Here is a 21,695-nt window from a genome sequence, read left to right on the forward strand (position 1 = left end):
AAAAGGGAGGGACGGGGGCAATGAACAACAGTGGGCCTAGGGGTGCCCACTGTGTAAATCCGGCCCTGACCCTAAGATCCCCGCTTAGATAATTGTATAACCTCTCTGATCCAAAAAGGGTTGTCAGATAATCCAAATAAATTGACTTACTTTAAAGCTGGCCATACATTTTTAAATAATATTGTACAAAATTAAATTCTTTATTGGTACATGTATGCAGTCCCAAGGAGAAAGTGGTGCCAAGCTTCAATGACTAGCATAACTGTAGAAGAAGCAGACCCTGTGGTAGCCTGGGTCATAGGGGGGCCTGGACTGCTTTTTCTATTGTTGTTTGAAATCCCCTTACTCTTGCCATTCTCCTTCCAACACTGCGTGAGTGGGAGTAGCATGCAGGTGGGGATGCTGTGCGTGCTGGGCCCCTTCAATAAATTTATTTTGCATGGGAGCCTATGGCTTCGACAGTAATCTAGTTGGGATCAGCATCAGTTGCAACCTTGTGGAACCTAAATACACAGCTACGTAGTGTACTGATGCTGTTTTTTTCTAGTTGGTGTTCCAGGTTGCTGTCAATGTGCTTTTCTTATTTGAACAGTGTTTTTTTTCTGACCATGTTTCCTGATTTGTCATTAATCCTTCTCTGACCTTAACTGCTTTTCTTGACCTTTCTGTCTGCCTGCCCTGATTTCTTTCTCAGACAACATTCAGTCTGCAAACCACCTACATTTTCCATTGTTTTTTAGGTGCCTATCTGCTTGTTTACATACTGGAAGTTTTAATCTGTTTTATGTCTGGATCATGTTTGTCTTCCTGTTATCTGTTTGGTATATCTCATAAGTTATACAATGTAGTTAGACTCAACAAAATTGCACAATTTTAAATAATCACAGCAAGGGTTCATCATTAAATAGTAGGGATGCACCGAATCCCTATTTTGGATCCGGCAGAATACATTGCTAAAGATTCTGCCGAATACCGAACCAAATCCAAACACTAATTTGCATATGCAAATTAAGGGTGGGATCAGGTAAACTATTTTTACTTCCTTGTTTTGTCATGCGATTTCCCTCCCCACCCCTAATTTGCATATGCCCCCCCACACACATGTTATAAAAAGCTATTGGAGATCAGGGGCTCCCTGCAAGTGAAAAAAAAAATATTGATGGCCTTTATCAATGTTTCATCAAACACAAAGTAGTGCTACACACACACTCTCACCACTCTTTGCAGCGTCGGGTGCCGTCTGTGACCCTGTCTGCCCAGGTCTGGTTCACGTACAAGAAAATACTTCAGCAGCACTCCGATTATGGTGAAAAAATTAGCTCGAAACGTTGCTTAGCTTGAGGCACGAATAAAGCAACAATTTTTTCACCATAATCGGAGTGCTGCTGAAGTATTTTCTTATCAATGTTTCATGTCACCCCCTTCAAGTCACTGACTAACTCAGTTACAGAGCTGAAAAGCAGGAAGTTGGGTTTTGTTCTGTTATGTCACTGATTGGTTACAGTGGAAAACAAGGGAGTTGCAAAGCAGAAGTAGTGTTCTGGCTATTATGTTAGATATCCAGTCACTCCAGCCTTTATACATTACATTTTTGGCTAACTATACTAGAATTTTTTTTATTTTGCACAGCCTATCTATTTACCCAGTGTCCCAGTTTTTATTTGTATACTTAACAATTCCTTTAACCTAGTTCCCCCCCCCCCCTTACAGTCATCATTTTGCTGTATATTTTCAATAGAAAAATATACATTTCGGAATGACCAGTGACAGAGGTTTGGCAGCACTTTAAACGCATCTGTCTGACATACACCACCGAGCTCCAATCATGCCACATTCTCACAATTGTCCCCAGTTAATGAGGAAAAGGTAGCTTCACTTCTCTTTACCTCAAACGCAAGCACCTGCTCTTGATCCAATATCAACTTCCGGTTTACTACCATATGCCCAGTTCTTCAAACTCAACTCATATCTCCAATCTCGCTGTCTTCATTGGGACATTGCCCTCTGACTCTAAATATGCATTTGTCTCACCTACTCTAAAGAAATCTCACTTGATCCTCTGTCACCTTCCAGCTACCTTCCTGTTTTTTCCTTCCCTTTTTTTCTAAACCTATAGGGGTAGATTTACTAAAGAGCGAAGTGGCTAACACTAGCGTTGTTTCTTCAGCGTTGCCACCCGCAGGGACATCACCAATTTACTAACAGGCGCAGGCAACAATTCGCATTCACACTCTATCGCCAAGCGACTTTTCGCTACGGAGAACAGACGTTACCGCGGATTTTACTGAACCTTACCTCTTTCGCCAGAGTTGCCTTCACCACCTCAGACAAGGCGAAGTGCTATAAAGCAGCTAGAGCTTCCTCAATCTTCAAGTCACTTACATCATATCCTGTGAGCCGAAAAATGCATCAAAGTTCAAATACGCTGGCGACTTTTCCTTTTTTGAAGTGGAACTGCCTGCAAAAGTCCTGACTTAAACTTTTTTTGGCTGGCAAACTTTTTTAGGGTAACCGGTTATCTCCACACATTTCATAACATATGGAACATTCATTTTACAGTGGGCTCATGTGTAGGGCATTATATTAACTTTCTTGTCTTTATTAAGGTTCCCTGGACATGTATAAGAAAAAGTGGTAACTTCAAGCATTTGCACCAACATTTATAATAAAGACCTCCATACAACTTTAAATTACCCGCCGTATACAAATTGACCTAAGCGCAAGATCACTAGCGAATTTTCGCTAGGCACAAATGAACCCTAGTGCATCTTCGCTATGAAATGCTCGCACTACCGAAGTAACGATAGCGAAAAGCCACCAGCATTCAGTGCCCAGGACAAAACTTCGTGAATTGGCGTATTTGAAGTGGTCTCTGGCGACAATTCGCCCTTTAGTAAATCTGCCCCTCAGAATGTGCTGTTTAGAATTCCTTCCTTTCTACTAACTCTTTTTAAACCACTTCAATCTCATTTCTGCCCACTATCAACTGAGACTGCACTAACCAAACTCTCCAATTATCTTTTGTATGGAATTCCTGTGGAATTCATTACCCCACACCATTAGATGTTACAGAGTTTTAAATAATTCCTTAAAACTCACCTCTTTCTTGAAGCTTACAAAGTTACATAATACCTTTATAAATAGGCCAAAATTGTGAATTAACCCCCAAAGACTCCTGCTGCTGGGTAATGCAATGTGACAAAAGATATATCAATATAGTATTAAAAGGCAATATGTATTCACAACCATGCCATGAAAATATATATAAAATCATGTTAAAAACAAGCAGTACTGCATCTGAAAGGAGGGATCCCCCCATTTTTTGAGGTTCCTAGACTACACCACCTAATAAATGAAACCAGATGTAAGAAAAAGTGAATGGTGTGGACTTGAACTTAACGCTGTATTGGTAGCTCGATAAAGTTCATGCTACAGTGTGTTAATGAGCATAGTAGCCACTTTTTTAATGAGCATAACAAAGTTAGTAAGCCAACGTGAATCCAGTAGGCAGGAAGCCTAGATATATGGTCTGTATAAGCCTTATCTTTTCTTGATTTATATCCAACCAGCACCGGGAGCATGTGTGGTGAGCATGTGTGGTGAGATGTAAATAATGAGCATTATATACATCTGAACTTTGTTTCATAAAGAAAATAAACTCCCTGAAATTCAGCCAACATTTCCACTAATATAGATTCAGAGTAGGTAACCACACCCAAAATTGCTTTAAACATTGCGAAAGAATGAATAATCTGTTGACAATAAAAACTGGCCTACTTTCAAATAGTGCAGAGCTATATTTGGTTTTATAATGTATTCATAGTTGGTAAAGCTAACAAACTGTATTCAGCAACCAAAACATTTGGAAAGACCCCCTCCCTGTGCATTTTTTCATCATTTGTGGCTTGAAATGCGTCTAAATTAAAGTATGAGTGTGCCTTGAAATTACATTTGAATTGTATGATTCAGACATTCATACTCTAAAATAATATGCAACTTAGTCTTTCTTTTTATAATTTATGGCTTTTGATTCATTTGCCTTTTTCTTCTACAGGGAGGTTATTCACAAAAGTGGAATAAACTAAAACTGGATTAAGAAATTTGATCTAAATGGAGTAAAATTTACAAATGCCTATGGGGTATAGGCACAAAGGGTGTCTCAAGAGTGCAACAAAAGAAAGAATGCACTACATCTTTTGAATGATATTCTGGAATATGAAAAGGAGGCAGAATGAAAAAAAAAATCTTAATTTTTTTTTTGCGGCTAGGGTCAGTAACCCTGAGCATCCAGATAAAATTTTAAAGGGGTTGTTCACCTTCCAAACTGTTTTTTCAATTCAGTTGTTTTTAGATTGTTCCCCAGAAATAAAGACTTTTTTCAAATACTTTCCATTATTTATTTTTTACGTTTTTTCCAAAATCTAAGTGTAAAGTTGAATGTTTGGGTCTGTGGTGTTTGAGTCTGGGGCAGCTCAGTAATTCAGGTGCAGACTCTGAACTATTACAATTTTGCTACATTGAGTTGATACATTTCTCAGCAGCATCTCTGGAGTATTAGCAACAATTGTATCAATTCTAACAGCTGCCTGTAATGAAACCCAGAGATTCTGCTCAGCAGGGACAAAGATAAGAAATGTATCAACTAAATGTATCAATTTAGAACAGTTTACAGGATCGGCGACCCCCCCCTCCCAGAGCTGCTTCAAAAGGAGAGAAATGACAATTTACACTTCAATATTAGAAAAACCGTCACACATAGAAAATAGAAAGTCATTGGAAAAAGTCGTTATTTCTGGTGATCTATCTGAAACCAACTAGTTGTTTGAAGGTGAACAACCCCTTTAAGTTGCAAGCTGAAAAGATGCAGAAGTGAATGGAAAACTATTCAGAAACTTAAAAAATAAAGGCTAATTTAAAAGTGTGATTAGAAGATGCCTCTTTTCAGCTTGCATTCAAAAAAGGCTTTATACAGTGAGAACTGTAAAATTGTAGGGCAGCACCAGACCTAAATGCAGTGCTGGAACTAATTTGATTATCTCAGTGTCAGGGGACGCTTGCTTCTGCCTCTGGCCGACTCTATTTATAGGCACATGCCTGCCATGCCCCCTTATGTGACATCAGAGATGGGCTAGTCGGGCACAGGTCTATAAATAGAACTGCAGCGCTGGGTTGGGTTAGGGTCGAGTGCAGATCGATTTATACAGAATCCAGGTATGCCATGTGTCTGTGTTGAAACTATTTACAGGTACAGGTATGGTATCTGTTATCCAGAAACCTGTTATCCAGAAAGCTACGAATTACAGAAAGGCCCTCTCCCATAGACCCAAATGTTGTACTACTTTTTTCTACAGAACGATCCTTTATCTGGAATGCCTCAGGTCCCGAGCATTCTGGATAACAGATCCCATAACTGTATATTGTTGTCAATTTAGCATTTTAATTGTTGATCTGGATGTAATCCATTTTCTTCCAAAATCCCTACAGCCTGTGAATGGGGATTTTCACTTTTCTCTGGGTCACCTAGGCAGAATTCTTCTACTGTCGCTAACCTGCAACTTTAAAAGCCAGCAGCTGCTATAAGGACACCACATTTAAATGGTTGATCTTAAAGTTTTAATGCTTTTTGTTTTGTGTTTCCAAAAATAAATAAAATAGTAAAACCGTACATGTGTGTTTCTTATGACATAATGGGTAAGTACATACCATTGTTGCTTGAATTTGTTAATCAACATCGGTCATATTTAACACAATCTCATTAGAGGTCAGAACAGCACAGAAGAGAAACTGATGAAAGAAAAAAAGGGAAAGAAGGGGAAAGAATAGAAGGAGGGTAGAAGTGTTTGGGAGGGGGAGGGGAGAGCTTATTTCTCATATCTTTCGTAATAGTCAGGAGGCGCTTACATTATTCGAGGTGTAGACGTTGGAGGAGGAGGCAAGCTTCTTATTAATGTTTTTGTTCATGGACTTTTAGGTAAGTTCTCTGAGAGAGGCTTCTGCCCACCATTTGGTATATCTGAAGGGGGCTAGTAGTTTTTGTTGTTTCTGTCCTTCCAGTGTGTCTAAGTAGTTAGTCCAAATGCCAAAGAAGAGCAAGCCTTTAAATACCTTGTTTTGTAATGCCAAGACCCATTGGAGCTGCATTGTGTACAATAACTTGCACTCCCATAATTGTTTTGGGCTGGTTGTGTGTTAGTCCAAAATTCCAAAATGGTCTTAACTGCAGTTACTACCATTATGTCTGTCAATCTGATGTTACCTTTAATGGTATTGTCAGTGGGTGCGGGATATAATCCCAACAGTATTTGTGGGTTTGTCAGAGTTACTGTAATATCGCACCATCTTGTAATTTGTGATATGACTGCATTCCATAGAGCATTTAATATTGTACATGACCATAGGGCATGTTTTAATGTGGCATCAGGGTAATTACACTTTGCACAGTTAAATGTGTGTGCTAGGCCAATTAGTATTTATGCTTTATGTCAGCTAGGTATGCTGTAAGGCAGGTTATCTGTCTGTACTGCTACTCTTTATAGGATTCAAACTTTCTAGAATTTTATTGCAAGTGCTGTCTATAAGGTACAAGAATCAAATATGACATCTAATTTTTTAGTGAAATGGAAAGGTAATTTAGGGTAAGCTGTGATTATTAGTTCCATCTTTGAAATGTTCAGTTTAGGCATAATTTTGTTATCAAGGCTATAAACATGAAAGCTGGAAACCTGAAACAGAACCAAGGGTGAGGGATCTGAGATTTATGTGTTGTCATGGTAAAGATAATATTGTAAGGCAAACACATTGTGTAGATAGAGAGAAAATAATTAACCTAGCACATAACCTCAAGGTTTTAAACCAATATGAAATGGATGTAGTTGTTGTTTTATAGATGCTTATTGCTTAGCTCTTTTGGTTAGATTACTAACTTTCTTGTAATGTTAAAGCTGTTTTGGGGTGAGGTTAGCAAAGACCATTGTATAAATGATATAAAGGAATAAAACAGGATATATAGTTATTATTGGAAGCACAACACACAGCACAACCACTTTAGGGAGAGAATTCCACAACTTCATAGCTCTCCCTTTAAAAAAAAAAAAAAAAAATCCCTTTTGCTCCATAACATAAAACCAATTTTTTTCAAATATGAAGGAATGCCCTCATGTCATCTGGAAGGAATTGTCAATTAACATTAATTAACATTAATTAAAATTTAACTACCTATAAAAATCCAATTCAAGCAGACCCAGCTACACTGATCTAGAAATGGCAAGCCCTAAAATATTTAGGTAAGGGAATTTTGATCAAACATGGTACAAGAGTAAAAAAGGAGACAGGAACAAATTATTAACTTGGTTGACAAGATACACTAATTAGAGACTAGACATAAACAAAACCAAACAGACAATTTATTAAACCAACTTACCTCAGCAAGACTAGAGCTACGTTAAAAGGGTTAAACACAACTATAGTTTTGTATATAGAAATTACAGTAAAGCAGTAAAAGTTAAGTATATTATGTTAATTGAAAATAATGAGATGAATATTAAGGGTATGTACTGATAATGTGGTTAGAAACATTGACAAAATATGTGAAACAGTTTAAATTGTAACATGATCATAATATACATTGTAAAATGCTACACCCTTTATATATGTTTTATCTGATCGATGAAAGTGAATACACAAAAAAATTAAGTGTTAGAGAGTTTTCTAAAAAGTGCATTTATCAATATCAATCATCATCTGATAATTATCTGTCCAGATTGTTTCCTTGTTCAGATGCTCCTGCAAGGATGCCACATTCTTGATGGATTTAATTGTCCTGTATAGTTTTATTTTATCTGCAAAAATCGAACCCCCAAATGCAACTAAACACAATATTTATCCTTTATGTTTTCTGGTTCTGACTGTTGAATCACTGTAAAGAAGTCTGTTCATCAGCAAGTCTGGCTTCTCAGGATTCAAAAGTGCAGTCAATAAGCCACATCTTTATTTTAAATATCAATTAAATATCAATGATAGCGCTTCTTAGGATACATTTGCTGCAATGGCAGATACATGCTTGTAATATAGCAACATCATTTTTGCAAGTTCTTCTGTTCAGCCTCATTGGTCAACTGTCTTATTTCCATTTTCCTTTATTTGAAAATACAATTAAATAGTTTGATAGAAAAAAGAAGCACAGACAATAAAAACATCCAGAGACACACTGAATTATAATAGCAATTATATGTATAACAAGTAGTGATGGGCGAATTTATTCGGCAGGCTTGAATTCACGGCGAATTCCCGCGATTCACCGCCGGCAAATAAATTTGCGAAACCACAGCGAATGTTTGGGACCAGCACATTTGAGACAAGCACATTTTCGCCGACGAATGTGCACCAGCGTCAAAAACGAGACGCCAGCACCGTTTTGCGAATTTTTCGCCATTTCGCAAATATTGCAGGAAATTCGCAATTTTTTCTGCAAAGTGAAACGGCCCAAATTCGCCCATCACTAATTACAAGTAATAGTAAGGGGCTAAATTCTCATTCCCTACTAAACCATATATGTTTTCTTTTTATAAAATGTATTAAATTAGATTATATTATGGACTCTGTTATTTGTTCTAGTACTTGCACATCTATAATTTGTTCTGGGTTGCTAGAGATTACTAGTTTCTATATAACATAATTTGTGGTTGCGTCATCACCAATCTGGGCAAAAGTAATGTCATGCAGCAAATTTGTTTTCAATTAATGTGCTGCCAGTACTATAGCAGAGTATAGACATTATCTGACTTCTTTGAACCCCCCCTTAAAGTAAATAATTAACAGTAATATAAAGCTGTGTGTTTGCATCAGAAAAACTTCTATAGTTTATATAAACAAGCTGCTGTGTAACCCTGGGGGTGGTCATTCAAGCTGAAAAAAGGCACAGGTTACATAGCAGATAACAGATAAGATCAGTATTCTACATAGCTTACGTGTTACTTGCTATGTAACCTGTACCTTTTCTGCTTTTTTATGTCATTAGTCTGTGTTGAACTGGCCCACTGGGATTCCAGGAAAACTCTTGGTAGGCCCAGGTGACAATGGCTCATACTGTTGACCTAACCTTTTTTCTTGTATGCCTATACCAGGTTAATTTCCAATTTCTATAGGAGAAAAAAGAGAAGAAATAGAGGGAGTAAGAGAGAGTGTGACTGCGCTCAAAGGTTTTCTGGTTGTCCAATCTGACACTATCATTAGTGGACTTGTTCATAAACTAGTGTAATTGACTGATTTCTACATTAACTGAAAGGCTCAACTATTTGGTTGCTATGGGTAAGTGCACTAAGTATGTATATATATATATATATATATATATATATATATATATATATATATATATACAGTTCAGTATATCTGTGTGTGTGTATTGTGACCCTCAGGTAGCGAAGGTAGCCTTGGCACAGTTTCAGCACAGAAAATGGAGACTAACACCAGCAGTCACTGGTGTTCACAACTCACGTTTCCAATCCTCACCCGCGTGGATGTATATGACTCCCAGAATCCTCTCTGTGACTCACTCTAGACACTCTTGTCTCTCCAGTCCTATTGGAGCTGTCTCCACCTTTTTAACTCAACATTGTTTTCCCAGCTACACACACATTTCCTTCCTTCACGCAAAGCGTTCTCAAGGGGGAAGCAATGAGGCGTAGTCTCGCACCGCTTTTTTAACTACATCTCATCTGCAGCCTAATTACTTAGCTACCTTTATCTGGGCAGCTGAACACACTTAATAGAAATGGAAGTCCACCCTGCTCTCTTCCATTCTCTCCAGGGACCCATTATCCAGTTTTTCCTAAGTCGGTACACTATTACACCATGTCTGCTGCGACAACACATATTTTCCCTGGAGTTTTATATTCACCAGTTTAACACTGGTGAAATATACACAAAATTGTCTCCCATAGACTCTATTTTAATCAAATAAATTTCCCTTTTCTCTGTAATACTAAAATAGTACCTTGTAATTGATCCTGACTTAGATATAATTAATCCTTATTGGTGGCAACTGTGTATTATTAAGTAAAGAGTATATAAGCCCTTTGGGGTATAACAACATTTTCTGTTCTGTTACTTGAAACGCTTGGTGCTGTTTCTTGGAATATTCGATTTAAAGTTTACTATTCAATATAAGTTTTTTTTTTTATTAATAACATGCTACCCAAAGTGTAGCATTAGCGACAACTGACTGGTTTTAATTACATTGCCTAAGCCTTTTAAAAATAAAGGGTTTAAGAAGTGGAGCATTTTCACATATTAGCTATGTTGATGATTCAAGCATTAGGCAATAAATTCAGGGATTTGTTCTTGTAAATAGTAACTTGACACCAGTAGCATTGGGAAAAAGACACATTTGTGCTGAATTTTAAAAACATGATATAATTAAATTGATGGAAAATTAATTATATGAAGAAGTCTGCTGCAGCTAGCAGACGGATGGTTGATCCCTCAGCTTAACTGCTAAATCCTGCGCTATCAATGAAAGTAGTATAAAAGGAGACAAATGTAAAGGCAATATCAGCAAGAGCAGAACACCAGGACTTCACACAAGAGAGGTAACTTAACACAGGACCAAGGGATATTAATTTAACATGTTTTGAATCTATATTTAGGGGCAGATTTACTAAGGTTCGAATGGTAAATTCAAATTCTCGCATTTTTTTGGTCAAAACTCACAATTTCGAATTTAAAACCACCAACTTGAATTTGAATTCGACTGTGAGATTTATCACACCTTGATCGTGGAAAAATTCTAATTCGATACTCTGCCACCTAAAACCTGCTGAGTTCATGTAGAACTCAATGGCAGAGGTCCATTGAACGATTTGAACATGTTATTAGCCTTCCTGACATTCAAGTTTTTTTTCCAAGGAAAACTCGATTTCAATTCAATTCAAATTTTCAGGTCGTTCCTATTTAATAGAATGTTAGACATTCAAGTTTTTTCATATACCTCCCATTTATGTTGTGAGTACATTCAAATTAATTTGAAAAAATAACCCCCTTAGTGTAATGTTTTGAATTTAACTTCTTTTTATAATATTAGTACATGTATTGCTATGCAAGCAACGTACTCCGACGCTCAACTAATTATGCTCATATTACACCTCCAGCTATCTACATAGCATGGAACATCTGAATTCTAACTGAATATATTATACATCAGTGTCTTTATTATACAACAGTGTCTTTATTCTATTGGGGTATATATAGCTAGTAAATTGAGGCTAGAAATAGTCAATCTTTTTTTTTTTTTAGCTTTAACCAGTTTAAAGGTCTGTTTATCACATCTTACAATCCATCCCCCATATGTAATAAAAGGCACTACGTTTTTCCAGGAGCAGTAACGCATAGCAACCAATAAGATGCTTTTAAACAGATGCTCATCCTGTGCATTTGAGTTATGCCACAACTTTGGTGGCGTAGAAAATATTTACAAAACAGGTTCACAAACTGCGAATTTAAATTACTGTCAACTCTATTTTCACATACAAAACAACCTTGAACAGTGGCTGCTCTCACACAAAAATCTGTCTAATTTGTGAGCCCTTTGCAAATATTTGAGCGCAATGCAAATTAACAAAAAGCAGAACCACTAATGTTTCTATATTGTAATCTTATTAGAATAGTCGTTTTTTAAAAATCATTAGACACTATGCATATTTGCCCATAGGCAGTAACGCATAGCAATCAAACAGTGTTTCTTTCCAGCTAACTGCAATTGTTAGAACAATGAAAGCAAGCATCTGATGGTTCCCAGTGATTATAAATGAGCCCCAGTGTCTAACTTTTCTTTCTTATACATATACAGTATATTCTCTCTTATTTGTATTACATGCATAAATATGGTTGTATCCAAGAGAGTATATTGCACGTGCAGAGAAATTTCAAATGGCTTTTATTGCATTTATTATACAGTAACCGATAGCAACCAAAACAGCAGTCAGTCTAGTTAGTAGACGTGACTTCCATATGTAATCCAAGTAACCCTACAGTATACAGATGTTTACCAGAACATTATTATTTATATCTGCCCAGTAACAGCCTACAATATGTGCTCTAAAGGAAATAATCAAGCTTAAAGAAACTGACTACAGACAGTTCACCTGGTATATAACCTTTATATTTTCCATACACAGTTTGTATGTATTCACGCAATTGCATAGCAAGAAAGAAATCTGCATAGTTTTAAGGTTTTTTATAAATTAATTTTTAATTTCAGGAATTGCATACCTCATATTTAATTTCTATTATTTATTGATTATCCTATTGGATAAACAAATGATACTTAGTTATATAGCTAGATATATTGATAAGAATAAAAAATTTTTTTTTTGCAGAAATATGAAGAATTCCCTTTGTCAAGCATGCTAGCTTTAGTTCTAATAGATAGCCTTACTCACAGCAGTGATATTCAAAAGGTATCTTACATCATGTCATCTGTTTCCACAAGGTGTCAGTCTAGGTGAAGAAATTACTCTCATTTGTTTAGAGTTCTTTGGGGACTTGTGAAACCAAGAGGTTTCGAATTTGAATTTTTCCCAAAATTTGATTTTTTTTTTTGCACAAAAACTCAAAAATTCTAATTATATTTTAAAAACCTTGAATGGTTGATATTTATTAAGCACAAACAACTTAAATACAAAACTGGCATCTAAAAGATTGCAAGTTCGTGTAGAACTCAATGGGAGTTGTCCTAGGCAAAATAATTTTTTTTCAATTTGAGATCGAGTTTTTAAAGTTTTTTTTGCTTGTAAACTCACAATTTTTTTGTGTTTTTTGAGCTTACAAATTTAAAAAAAATGTTTTTTCAAGGCTTTTAGATCTGAATTTTTAAATAAATAAACGTATTTATGTTTATTTGAAGTTTATTTGAAGTAGAAAAAAAACCTCACAACTTTGATTTTTGATAAATTTGCCCATAAATATTTGCTTAGTAAATGCAAAACCAACTAAATGATAATTAAACAGAAGTATAGTTATGGTTCCTTTTGCTTTGTAGTGCCTTATGGCCAATTAGGGAGGAAGTTACCCACAGAATAAATACTTCTCGAAAACAAACTGATAGTTTATTTCATATTAAGTGGCATATTAAAGAGTCTTACCAAACTGAAATAAAGATAGCTTTAAATACTGCTCTTTTACATCTTTACATCTTTTACCTGAACCACCATTATACGATATTCTCTGACCAGAAATAATGCAGTTGTAACAGGAAGAAGCGTGGGAGTAAAAGACAGAGATTTTTCCATTAATTTGCTAATGTCGCTTAACTTGTATGCGTGCCCTTGGTTTGTTTGTGTGCAGAGTGAATCGTAGGATCCCAGGGGACGGCCCTTATTTCTTGAAATGGCAATTTTCTATTTAGTGTTTCACAATGGAATATGCTATGAAAAAGTATATTATTGTGAAAATGGTTTATTTACATGATGCAGGGTTTTACATATGAGCTGTATTCTTGGATTTATTTTTATAGACACCTACATTGTTCAGGGGTATAATTTTCCTTTAAAGACAATTCCTGATAGTCAGGAATATGTTAAAGTTTGTCATAGTTCAAATTGCTGCAACTCATTCTAGTCTCCTCGGAGATTAGGCAAACGCACACACAAAAAAATGATCCCAGAGGTGTGAAAAGTTAAAACCTCATCAATATAAATGTTGGTCTTGGCAAGTATAGAACCAACAGCTAGGGGAAACGGAACACCATGAAACATACGGTAAGTAACTCAAAAGCAACATTATGAAACAAAAGAAAATCTGGAGGAGGGTGATTTTACTTATAAAGAGGATGAAGGTATAAAGATGTTATTGCTTACATTGCAGAAGTGATGCTTAAAAGGTAAGCAGTTGCTCTATATTGTTAAATCCCCCCCCCTGTAATTGACAAGCTTACACTTGTGTGAGCAAGGTGAGGGGGAGTTGTGGACAGGCGTGAGTGGGAGTGGCTATGCACGTTGGGCCCTTTGTGTTCTTGTTATGCCCTTGCCCCTAGTTCTCTATAGAACATAATGGAAAATGTAATTACAAATGTAAAAAAAAATCACCAGTGAAAAGTCTACTGACCAAAAACTTCATTATAGATGCACAAGAATTCACTCATGAGCATGCTTATTATCAGCACTATGTCAGGCATCTTGCTGTTATCTCCATATACATGCCCAGATTTGTGGCAAGGCCACAAAGGTCCAGGCATACGGTGGCACAGATAAAGGGGCGGCAGCGCACATGGGAAACTCTGGGGTCTAGGAGCATAGTTCACTTCACTGTGCTTCTGGACCCATTGGCAACTGATTGCCATTGTGGGTTGTTCGGGGGGAGGGGTGATGTTGGAACTATGGAGGATACCTGGCTGCATGTCCCATCTCCATGAGTGCACACAATCCTGAGGGGACGGGAGCACGGGCGTGGGCAAGTGGTGGATGATGCCAGCCTTGGGGCACCGGCAGACTAAATACAGTCCTGTCTATATATGTAATTTGGCTTCATTATATTACAATGTCATTTTGGAGTCAGACTGGAATTGTTTTCCCCATTCTGAGGCAAATGAAAGGCAGCTTCAGATGGTTTTCACCCTTCTCTGGATTCATTAGAAACACTTATATGAGTAAATGGCAACAATTTTCGTGAGTAATGCTTTTTCTAAAATATTTTATTATGTGCTAGTATTTTTCCAGCTAATGTTAAAACTATTCGATACACTGTCTGGTACTTGAAGAATTGAAAGGTACCGTACACAAAATAATTTCATTTGGACGAGATAACGAGAGAGGTACACATCCACTGGCAACAGTTGCGGTTCATGTTTTGAATTTGAGGCTTGTGGTTAGAATTGTGATAGCATTTCACTATAAATTTCACACTTGTATTTGATCTACTTAACTGTGGTAAATGCACATTTTATTCCACAGAGCTTTAAGCACAGGTTAAAACATCCTGTGTAATTTATAATGCATTAAGCACAGACATAAATCACATTCCTCTTTTGAGAGTAGCTGACATAAAATTCATTCAAAACTAAGTTGTTTATTTTTTAATAAATCAAAAATCTGCATAGTCTTCATAGATGATCCATTAAAAAAAAAATACTCATTGCAAAAACTAGCTCAAAAAGTGTATAATTTAAAATTGACTACAGAGGTAACTAGCTGAAGAAGGTTTAATGAAGGTTTAAAGATGAAAAAAAAATAATTGTTCAGTTTTTACTTTTTATTATTATGATTCATATACAGTATGTGCTGTGCAGCACATTAAAGATTTTGATAATAGATTTCTGGAGAATGTCACAATGTAATTTTTGCGAGATTTGCAAAACCTAACCTAAAGGTAAAACTGTTCACATTGCATATATTTTTTAGTCCTTTTATTCTATTCTCCATTAGATTGTAACTATTTTAATTATGAGGTGGACAGTTTAATCCAAAGCTACTTATCCTGTTTGTGTTTTTTTTAAAAAAACCCACACAGACAACACATACAATCATTATTTAGATAGTGCCCCCCATTGAGGCTGAATTTAGGACCCCTGCCCTGCAAGGCAGCAATGTTAACCATTGCACCACCCATGTTTTTTTATTTATATTTTGTTATTTATGTTTCAGGGACATCATGGATTACTGTGGAAAGTACATAGCAGTTATCCTGGCCTTTTTATCTGTATTTATGCATGTGCTCCATTCCTTTCCAGAAGGAGATTTAATGGTTCAGGGTAAGATTGCCTTAATATACAATGCATATAACTGCAAAGAGAAGAAACTGCTTGTAGATCTCCACAAGTCACCAAATATTTTGCTTCGGGCATGGACATTTCAGTTATACCCCTGGTGTATATTGCACTTACTTTAAAGCCAAAGGAAAGGTATAATCAGTGGAAGAAAGGAAGGAAATTACAAATGTTAGGAATCCCCCCGTGATTATACCTTAACTTCTGCTTTAAAGAGGATGTAAAGGCAAAAAAATAAAATCCTATTTTTACTTTCTTTAATGAAAAAGAAATCTATCTCCAATATACTTTAGTTAAAAACTGTGTACCATTTTTATAAGAAACCTGATTGTATGCAGTGAAATTCTCACTTTATTTACTTGCTCGGACAGATAGGAAACTTCCGACGGTCCCTAACTGCTCTGCAGGGAAACGATCATATTTTCAAACGGCAGGGGGGAGGGATCTCCCAGAACTCGAGCAGCTTTATTTGTTTCCCTGTAGAGCAATTGGCGACCTTGTAGAGATTTGAATCCGCAGATCCAGTGCAGTCTGCATATTCTGATTATTAATCAGTCTTGCTGTATAGGCTTCTATGGCAGATATTATTTGACTTGTGCTGTATTGATCATTTATAATGATGCCTAAGCTTAGCCTCCCAACTGAAGCCCAGGCCCCACTGAGCATGTGCATGGTCTTGGTCTTGCAAAGATGGTTAACAAAGTTACAAGATGATGACCCCCTGCGGCCAACTTTGAAAGCATAAATTATTTGTTTTATTAGGCTTCTGGTGCAGTAAGTTAATGTTTATGTTTAGTATAGAAAATACAACATTTCTAGCATTATTCTATTTTAGACTTTAGTTCCCCTTTAAAGTAACTCACCTGAGACCCAGGGCTGGTGTTCCTGTTAGTTAAAAACTGCACTGGCCCATGGTACTCTTGTTGGAGCACCAAGTCCTAGTCTACCTTGATCTGCATTTAGTCCGAGTTAAGCCCAGCAGTCTGATTCTGAGATGTGAACAATCCATGGGTTTATAGGTGTGGACAATGAAGGGGTTTACAATCTGAATCTCAGGTGTGAACAATGCAGGGGACAGTAAATCTAAGTACTTACACAACTAAATCACAGCAGCCAGACTTATGCAGGGGACCCAAAAAGTATACACTGGGCTCCAGGCCTCCAGTTGGGCAACACTGCTCTAGAATAAGAAGAAGTTGGTGGAGTGGAAGTATTACAGTAGTGTTCCAGGCTAGTGCACTTTATAGCAAATGGGAGCACCAACCCTTGGTTTCAGGCAGGCAATTATAATCACTGGGGAATGCCTTATATTTTGGCAACCCCAGTGATAATACCATTCCTTGTTTTTATTTAATTCAAAGCTGTCACTCAGTTACTGTACTTTAGAATACATAAGTATGTTCAGGGATATGGCTCGATTGGCACTTGAAAGCGTTTAGTTTTGTGTGTGCCAGGCAACTCTCAGTGCTCCATAACAAATAAATCAAACTTTAGCCACCTGTGTGTACTTATCTTGTGCATAGTTTTTTTGCATGAACTAGTTGAACGTTTATTCTTCCTTTTATTTAATAGATATTAGTGATGAATACAATATTACTGACTAAAACACTTTTTCCTACCTTGTTCAAGGATGCCCAGAATGTAAACTTAAAGAAAATACCTATTTTACAAAAAGACTTGGAAAGCCTCTGATTTTTCAGTGTACTGGATGCTGCTTCTCTAGGGCTTATCCTACTCCAATGAGATCAAAGAAAACTATGCTGGTTCCGAAGAATATTACATCTGAGGCAACATGCTGTGTGGCAAAGGCCTCCACACGGGTAAGTAATACTGCTAACGCTTAAGAGCAATTAACAAGCTGGTCAGTGACATGAAAAGGGTTTCATATACATTTAAATATAATGTACTCTTACCTGACTAATCTTCAGCAACACTAATACAATTTACATGAATAAACTGGTTAGTAGCTGTGGAAGCAGCCATGCAAAACTGGAGTGTCCACTTTGCTCTCCTGGTAACAAGCTTGCTCTTTAAATACAATGGATTTAGAAAAGAGTTGCTGATGACTAGGTTTAAATGGCCTTTTTTATGAAAGCGTATTGTATGTATAATAAAAGTGTTGTTGCTAAGTAGGGTTGCCACCTGCCTGGTATTTTACAGGCCTGGCAGGTAAAAATTATGGTTGATCCCAATGTTTTTAATAGGGAAAAAAGATAAATATAAAGGAAGGAGGTATTTTTTTCCAGAAAAAGTGGCAACCCTATTGCTAAGACATACTGCACTTTAATTTTAGTTATTGGACAGAAATATATATTCTACTAACGTGCACAGACAGACTTCCTTATATAAAATATTTGTATTTTACAACAGGCACAAAAGATTTATTACGTACATGATGTTCATATAACAAATAGGCACCAATTACAAGTGATGATTTTACTAAACAATGTTTTGATAATTGCAGAAATAAGCAAGATATAGGAAAGAAAAATGCCAGAGTCATCCAGTAGTTAATCATCGCAGTGGATGGAACAGCCAGTTACATTGGCATAAGCCTTCAGCTAGGGAAGCAGGGGAAACCATAAAATTGCATAATAAAATAAAGAGGAGCATGAGCTTCAATACTGAATACGTTTCTGAGCTGTTTCAGTTCAGTCCAGTCCTGTTTATCTTCAGTGACTCTTATTTACCAACTAGATTCAGGTATGGGATTCTTTATCGGGAAACCTATTATCCAGAAAGCTCCAATCAAATAAATCATATTTTTAAGATTGATTTTCTTTTTCTTAGTAATAATAAAACAGTACCATCTACTTGATCCATACTAAGATACTGTATAATGAATCCTTATCAGAGGCAATAATATCATATTGGGTTTATTTAATGTATTTATTCATTTGCAGTAGACTATGGGGCCGATTCACCAAGGGTCGAATATCGAGGGTTAATTAACCCTCGATATTCAACCGGAAATTAAAATCCTTCGACTTCAAATATCGAAGTCGAAGGATTTTAGCGCAAATAGTTCGACCAAAAAAACTTCGGCAAGCCTATGGGGACCTTCCCCATAGGCTAACATTGAGTTCGGTAGGTTTTAGATGGCGAACTAGGGGGTCGAAGTTTTTTCTTAAAGAGACAGTACTTCAACTATCGAATGGTCGAATAGTCGAACGATTTTTAGTTTGAATCCTTCGATTCAAAGTCGTAGTAGCCCATTCGATGGTCGAAGTAGCCCAAAAAACACTTCGAAATTCGAAGTTTTTTTACGTCGAATCCTTCACTCGAAGTTAGTGAATCGGCCCCTTAATGTATGGAGATCCAAATTACGGAAAGATCCTTATCCAAAAAACCCCAAGTCCTGAGCATTCAGGATAATAGATCCAATGCCTGTGCCAAAAATATAAATCTGTCAGGATTTCCCCACAAATTTATTAAATATGAACTCATTCTATGCACTTTTGTCATTTGCAGAGATACTGCTTTCTAAACGTCCTTTTAAGGTGTGAATAAATTCACTTAAATAATCATATTATCATACTTTTATGAACAACCTCTCTCTTAATCGTAATTATAAATGTTAAGAGTACAATGTAAACTAGAAAGGGAAATTTAAGAACAAACTTCATGTTAGTTTGAAAAAGCATGCAAACTCACTCAATGAAATCTGATTGGCTCTTGTTGGCTCTGCCCACTTTATTTGAACCTTAGTTCCCAGTGACCAACTGTGAAAAGTTTTGGGGACACTGGCATCAAACATGTGAGAATGGCAGCAGTTTGAATTTCCCAATTCAAAGTTAATGCTGTTGATTGCTCCTCCCACTTTTGGGCATCCAACCAATATCATATTTTCATTAAAGTTCACCCCATAACTAAGTCAATGCTGTTGTTGGCTCCTCCCACTTTTGGATGTCCAACGATTATCGACTTTTCATTTGAGTTGACCCCATGATGATGTGATTTAAGTTTGGTGAGTGTGGCTTCAAAGCTCTAATGTTGGCAGCAGTTCAAATTTCCTCATTCAAAGTCAATGTTGTTGCTGGCTCCTCCCATTTTTGGGCATCCAGCCAATATTGACTTGTCATTTGGGTTGACCCCATGACTATGTGATTCAAGTTTGGTGAGTGTGGCTTCAAAGCTCTAACGTGGCAGCAGTTCAAATTTCCCCATTTAAAGTCACTTTTGGGTGTCCATCCAATATTGCCTTTTCATTTGGGTTCATCCCATAACTATGGTATTCAAGTTTATTAAGTGTAGCCTAAAAACTATAAGAGTGGCATCAATTAAAATTTTCCCACTCAAAGTCAAAGGGTGAAATTTGACTGTTGTTGTCTCCTCTCACATTTCGGCATCCAACAAATGCTGCTGTTTCATTCAGGGTGACCTCATGATTATGATGTTCAAGTTTGGTGTGTGCAGCTTCAAAGCTGTAAGAGTTGCAGCAATTTGAAAATCTTCCCTGTCAAAGTCAATGGAAAAATTGGGGTGTTTGGAGTGCTGCCCCAAAAAAACGAAGGGTGGAATCACTTACAAAAGCACAAGCAAGCTGCTCTGCTTTAGGACGAAGACATGTGGAGAGTTTGGGTGTTGTACCCCTAAAACTGTAGCGTTTAGAAAATAAGAAGCAGAAGAATAAACTGAAGTTGAAGAACAATATGTTGGTTTTTTCAAACTAACATAATTAAGGATAAGAGTACAATGCAAATTAAGGAACAATCTAATTCACTGTAACTAAAATTTGCCCTATAAGGGCAGGGTCACATGGGCAGATTCAGGGAGATTTGGTTGCGTGGCGACTAATCACCTCTTCTTCGGGGCGTCAATCTCCCCAAACTGCCGCCCCGAAGAAGAGGCGATTAGTCACCAGGCGACTAAATCTCCCAGAATCTGCCTGTGTGCCCCTGCCCTAATAGATAGATCTGGCATGCTGAATGTGCAAAGTAATCTGCCAACTGAATATAAATAAGCCTTTCTGTACTGTATGATAATAATCTATAGCAACAATTAGTTTGTAACAGTTACCAGTGTTTGTTTTTTCAGTGCAATATATGAAACATTGTGCTTAAGTGATATTTCTTATGCTTAATTTTATGCAGGTCACAGTGATGGACAATTTGAAGATTGAAAACCATACAGACTGCCATTGCAGTACCTGCTATTATCATAAATCTTAAATATACAATAAATATAAGAAAATATTATATGTGATATGTTTCTTGGCTGTCCTTCCCTCATCTGCATGATGTGATCCCACATTCTACATGTAACACTTGTCTGTATATTCATTATTTTACTTCTCCATAACGTTTGGAATATTATTGTTTTAGAAATAAAAATGCTTTTGCATGACTGTTATGATATTTAAATCTGAAACATATCATTGTTGTTTGACAAACCTGATATTTTGGGAAAAACAGTGAAAATGTACACACCTTTTATTTTTGTTGGATGTTATATTTGATTTATTGCCTTAGACTCTTGAAATTTCTCCCAGGGAAACATAAGTGTATCTTGTAAAAGTCTGTGTCCATAAGTCCTTTATATTCATAACAAGCTAACAGCTCACAACATGATGTTAGTTGAATGATGGTATATGATTATTCTTTAAACATTACAATGAAAAGAGGAAAAGACGAAAGATACAGGAAAGGGGAATGGTATGAACTAAGTGCCAGGTTCATCAAGGGGTGAACCAGGGCTGCCAACATCTTTATTAATCATGTAATTGACTAGTAAGCAAATCAGACTGCTGTATCCTAGGAAATATTTACACTATTTTGAAGGATTGAAGGATTCACACATTTTTGGCCCCATTGACTGCTATGTTGAGTCAACGTTTGTTTAGGGTGAGCATCTCTTGGGCTCTATACCATTCATAAGCATATTACGAGTTGATCTAGTGACAATGGGTCAAGAATCCATCTGGAACGCTCTAATATCACAA

At 36.7% G+C, this 21,695-nt stretch overlaps 1 protein-coding gene across 1 annotated transcript; it reads left to right on the plus strand.

Moving 5' to 3' along the window:
* The first annotated feature begins 10,503 nt into the window (after positions 1-10,503).
* cga.S (glycoprotein hormones, alpha polypeptide S homeolog) lies at positions 10,504-21,111 on the plus strand. The gene is made up of 4 exons (XM_041564663.1): positions 10,504-10,586; positions 15,633-15,739; positions 17,384-17,574; positions 20,848-21,111. The coding sequence occupies exons 2-4, from the start codon at positions 15,640-15,642 to the stop codon at positions 20,923-20,925; spliced, it is 369 nt and encodes a 122-aa protein (XP_041420597.1). The 5' UTR covers positions 10,504-10,586; positions 15,633-15,639; the 3' UTR covers positions 20,926-21,111.
* Positions 21,112-21,695: the final 584 nt, after the last annotated feature.

This window comes from Xenopus laevis, chromosome 5S (genome assembly GCF_017654675.1).
Source record: "Xenopus laevis strain J_2021 chromosome 5S, Xenopus_laevis_v10.1, whole genome shotgun sequence".
Classification (NCBI taxonomy): domain Eukaryota; kingdom Metazoa; phylum Chordata; class Amphibia; order Anura; family Pipidae; genus Xenopus; species Xenopus laevis.

What these genes read in the sequence shown, in the direction of transcription:
- cga.S (XM_041564663.1), top strand. Translation starts at nt 15,640, where the DNA reads ATGGATTACTGTGGAAAGTACATAGCAGTTATCCTGGCCTTTTTATCT. An exon ending in AGGAGATTTAATGGTTCAGG is followed by an intron (nt 15,740 to 17,383) that starts GTAAGATTGCCT and finishes ACCTTGTTCAAG; the next exon opens with GATGCCCAGAATGTAAACTT. An exon ending in TGGCAAAGGCCTCCACACGG is followed by an intron (nt 17,575 to 20,847) that starts GTAAGTAATACT and finishes AATTTTATGCAG; the next exon opens with GTCACAGTGATGGACAATTT.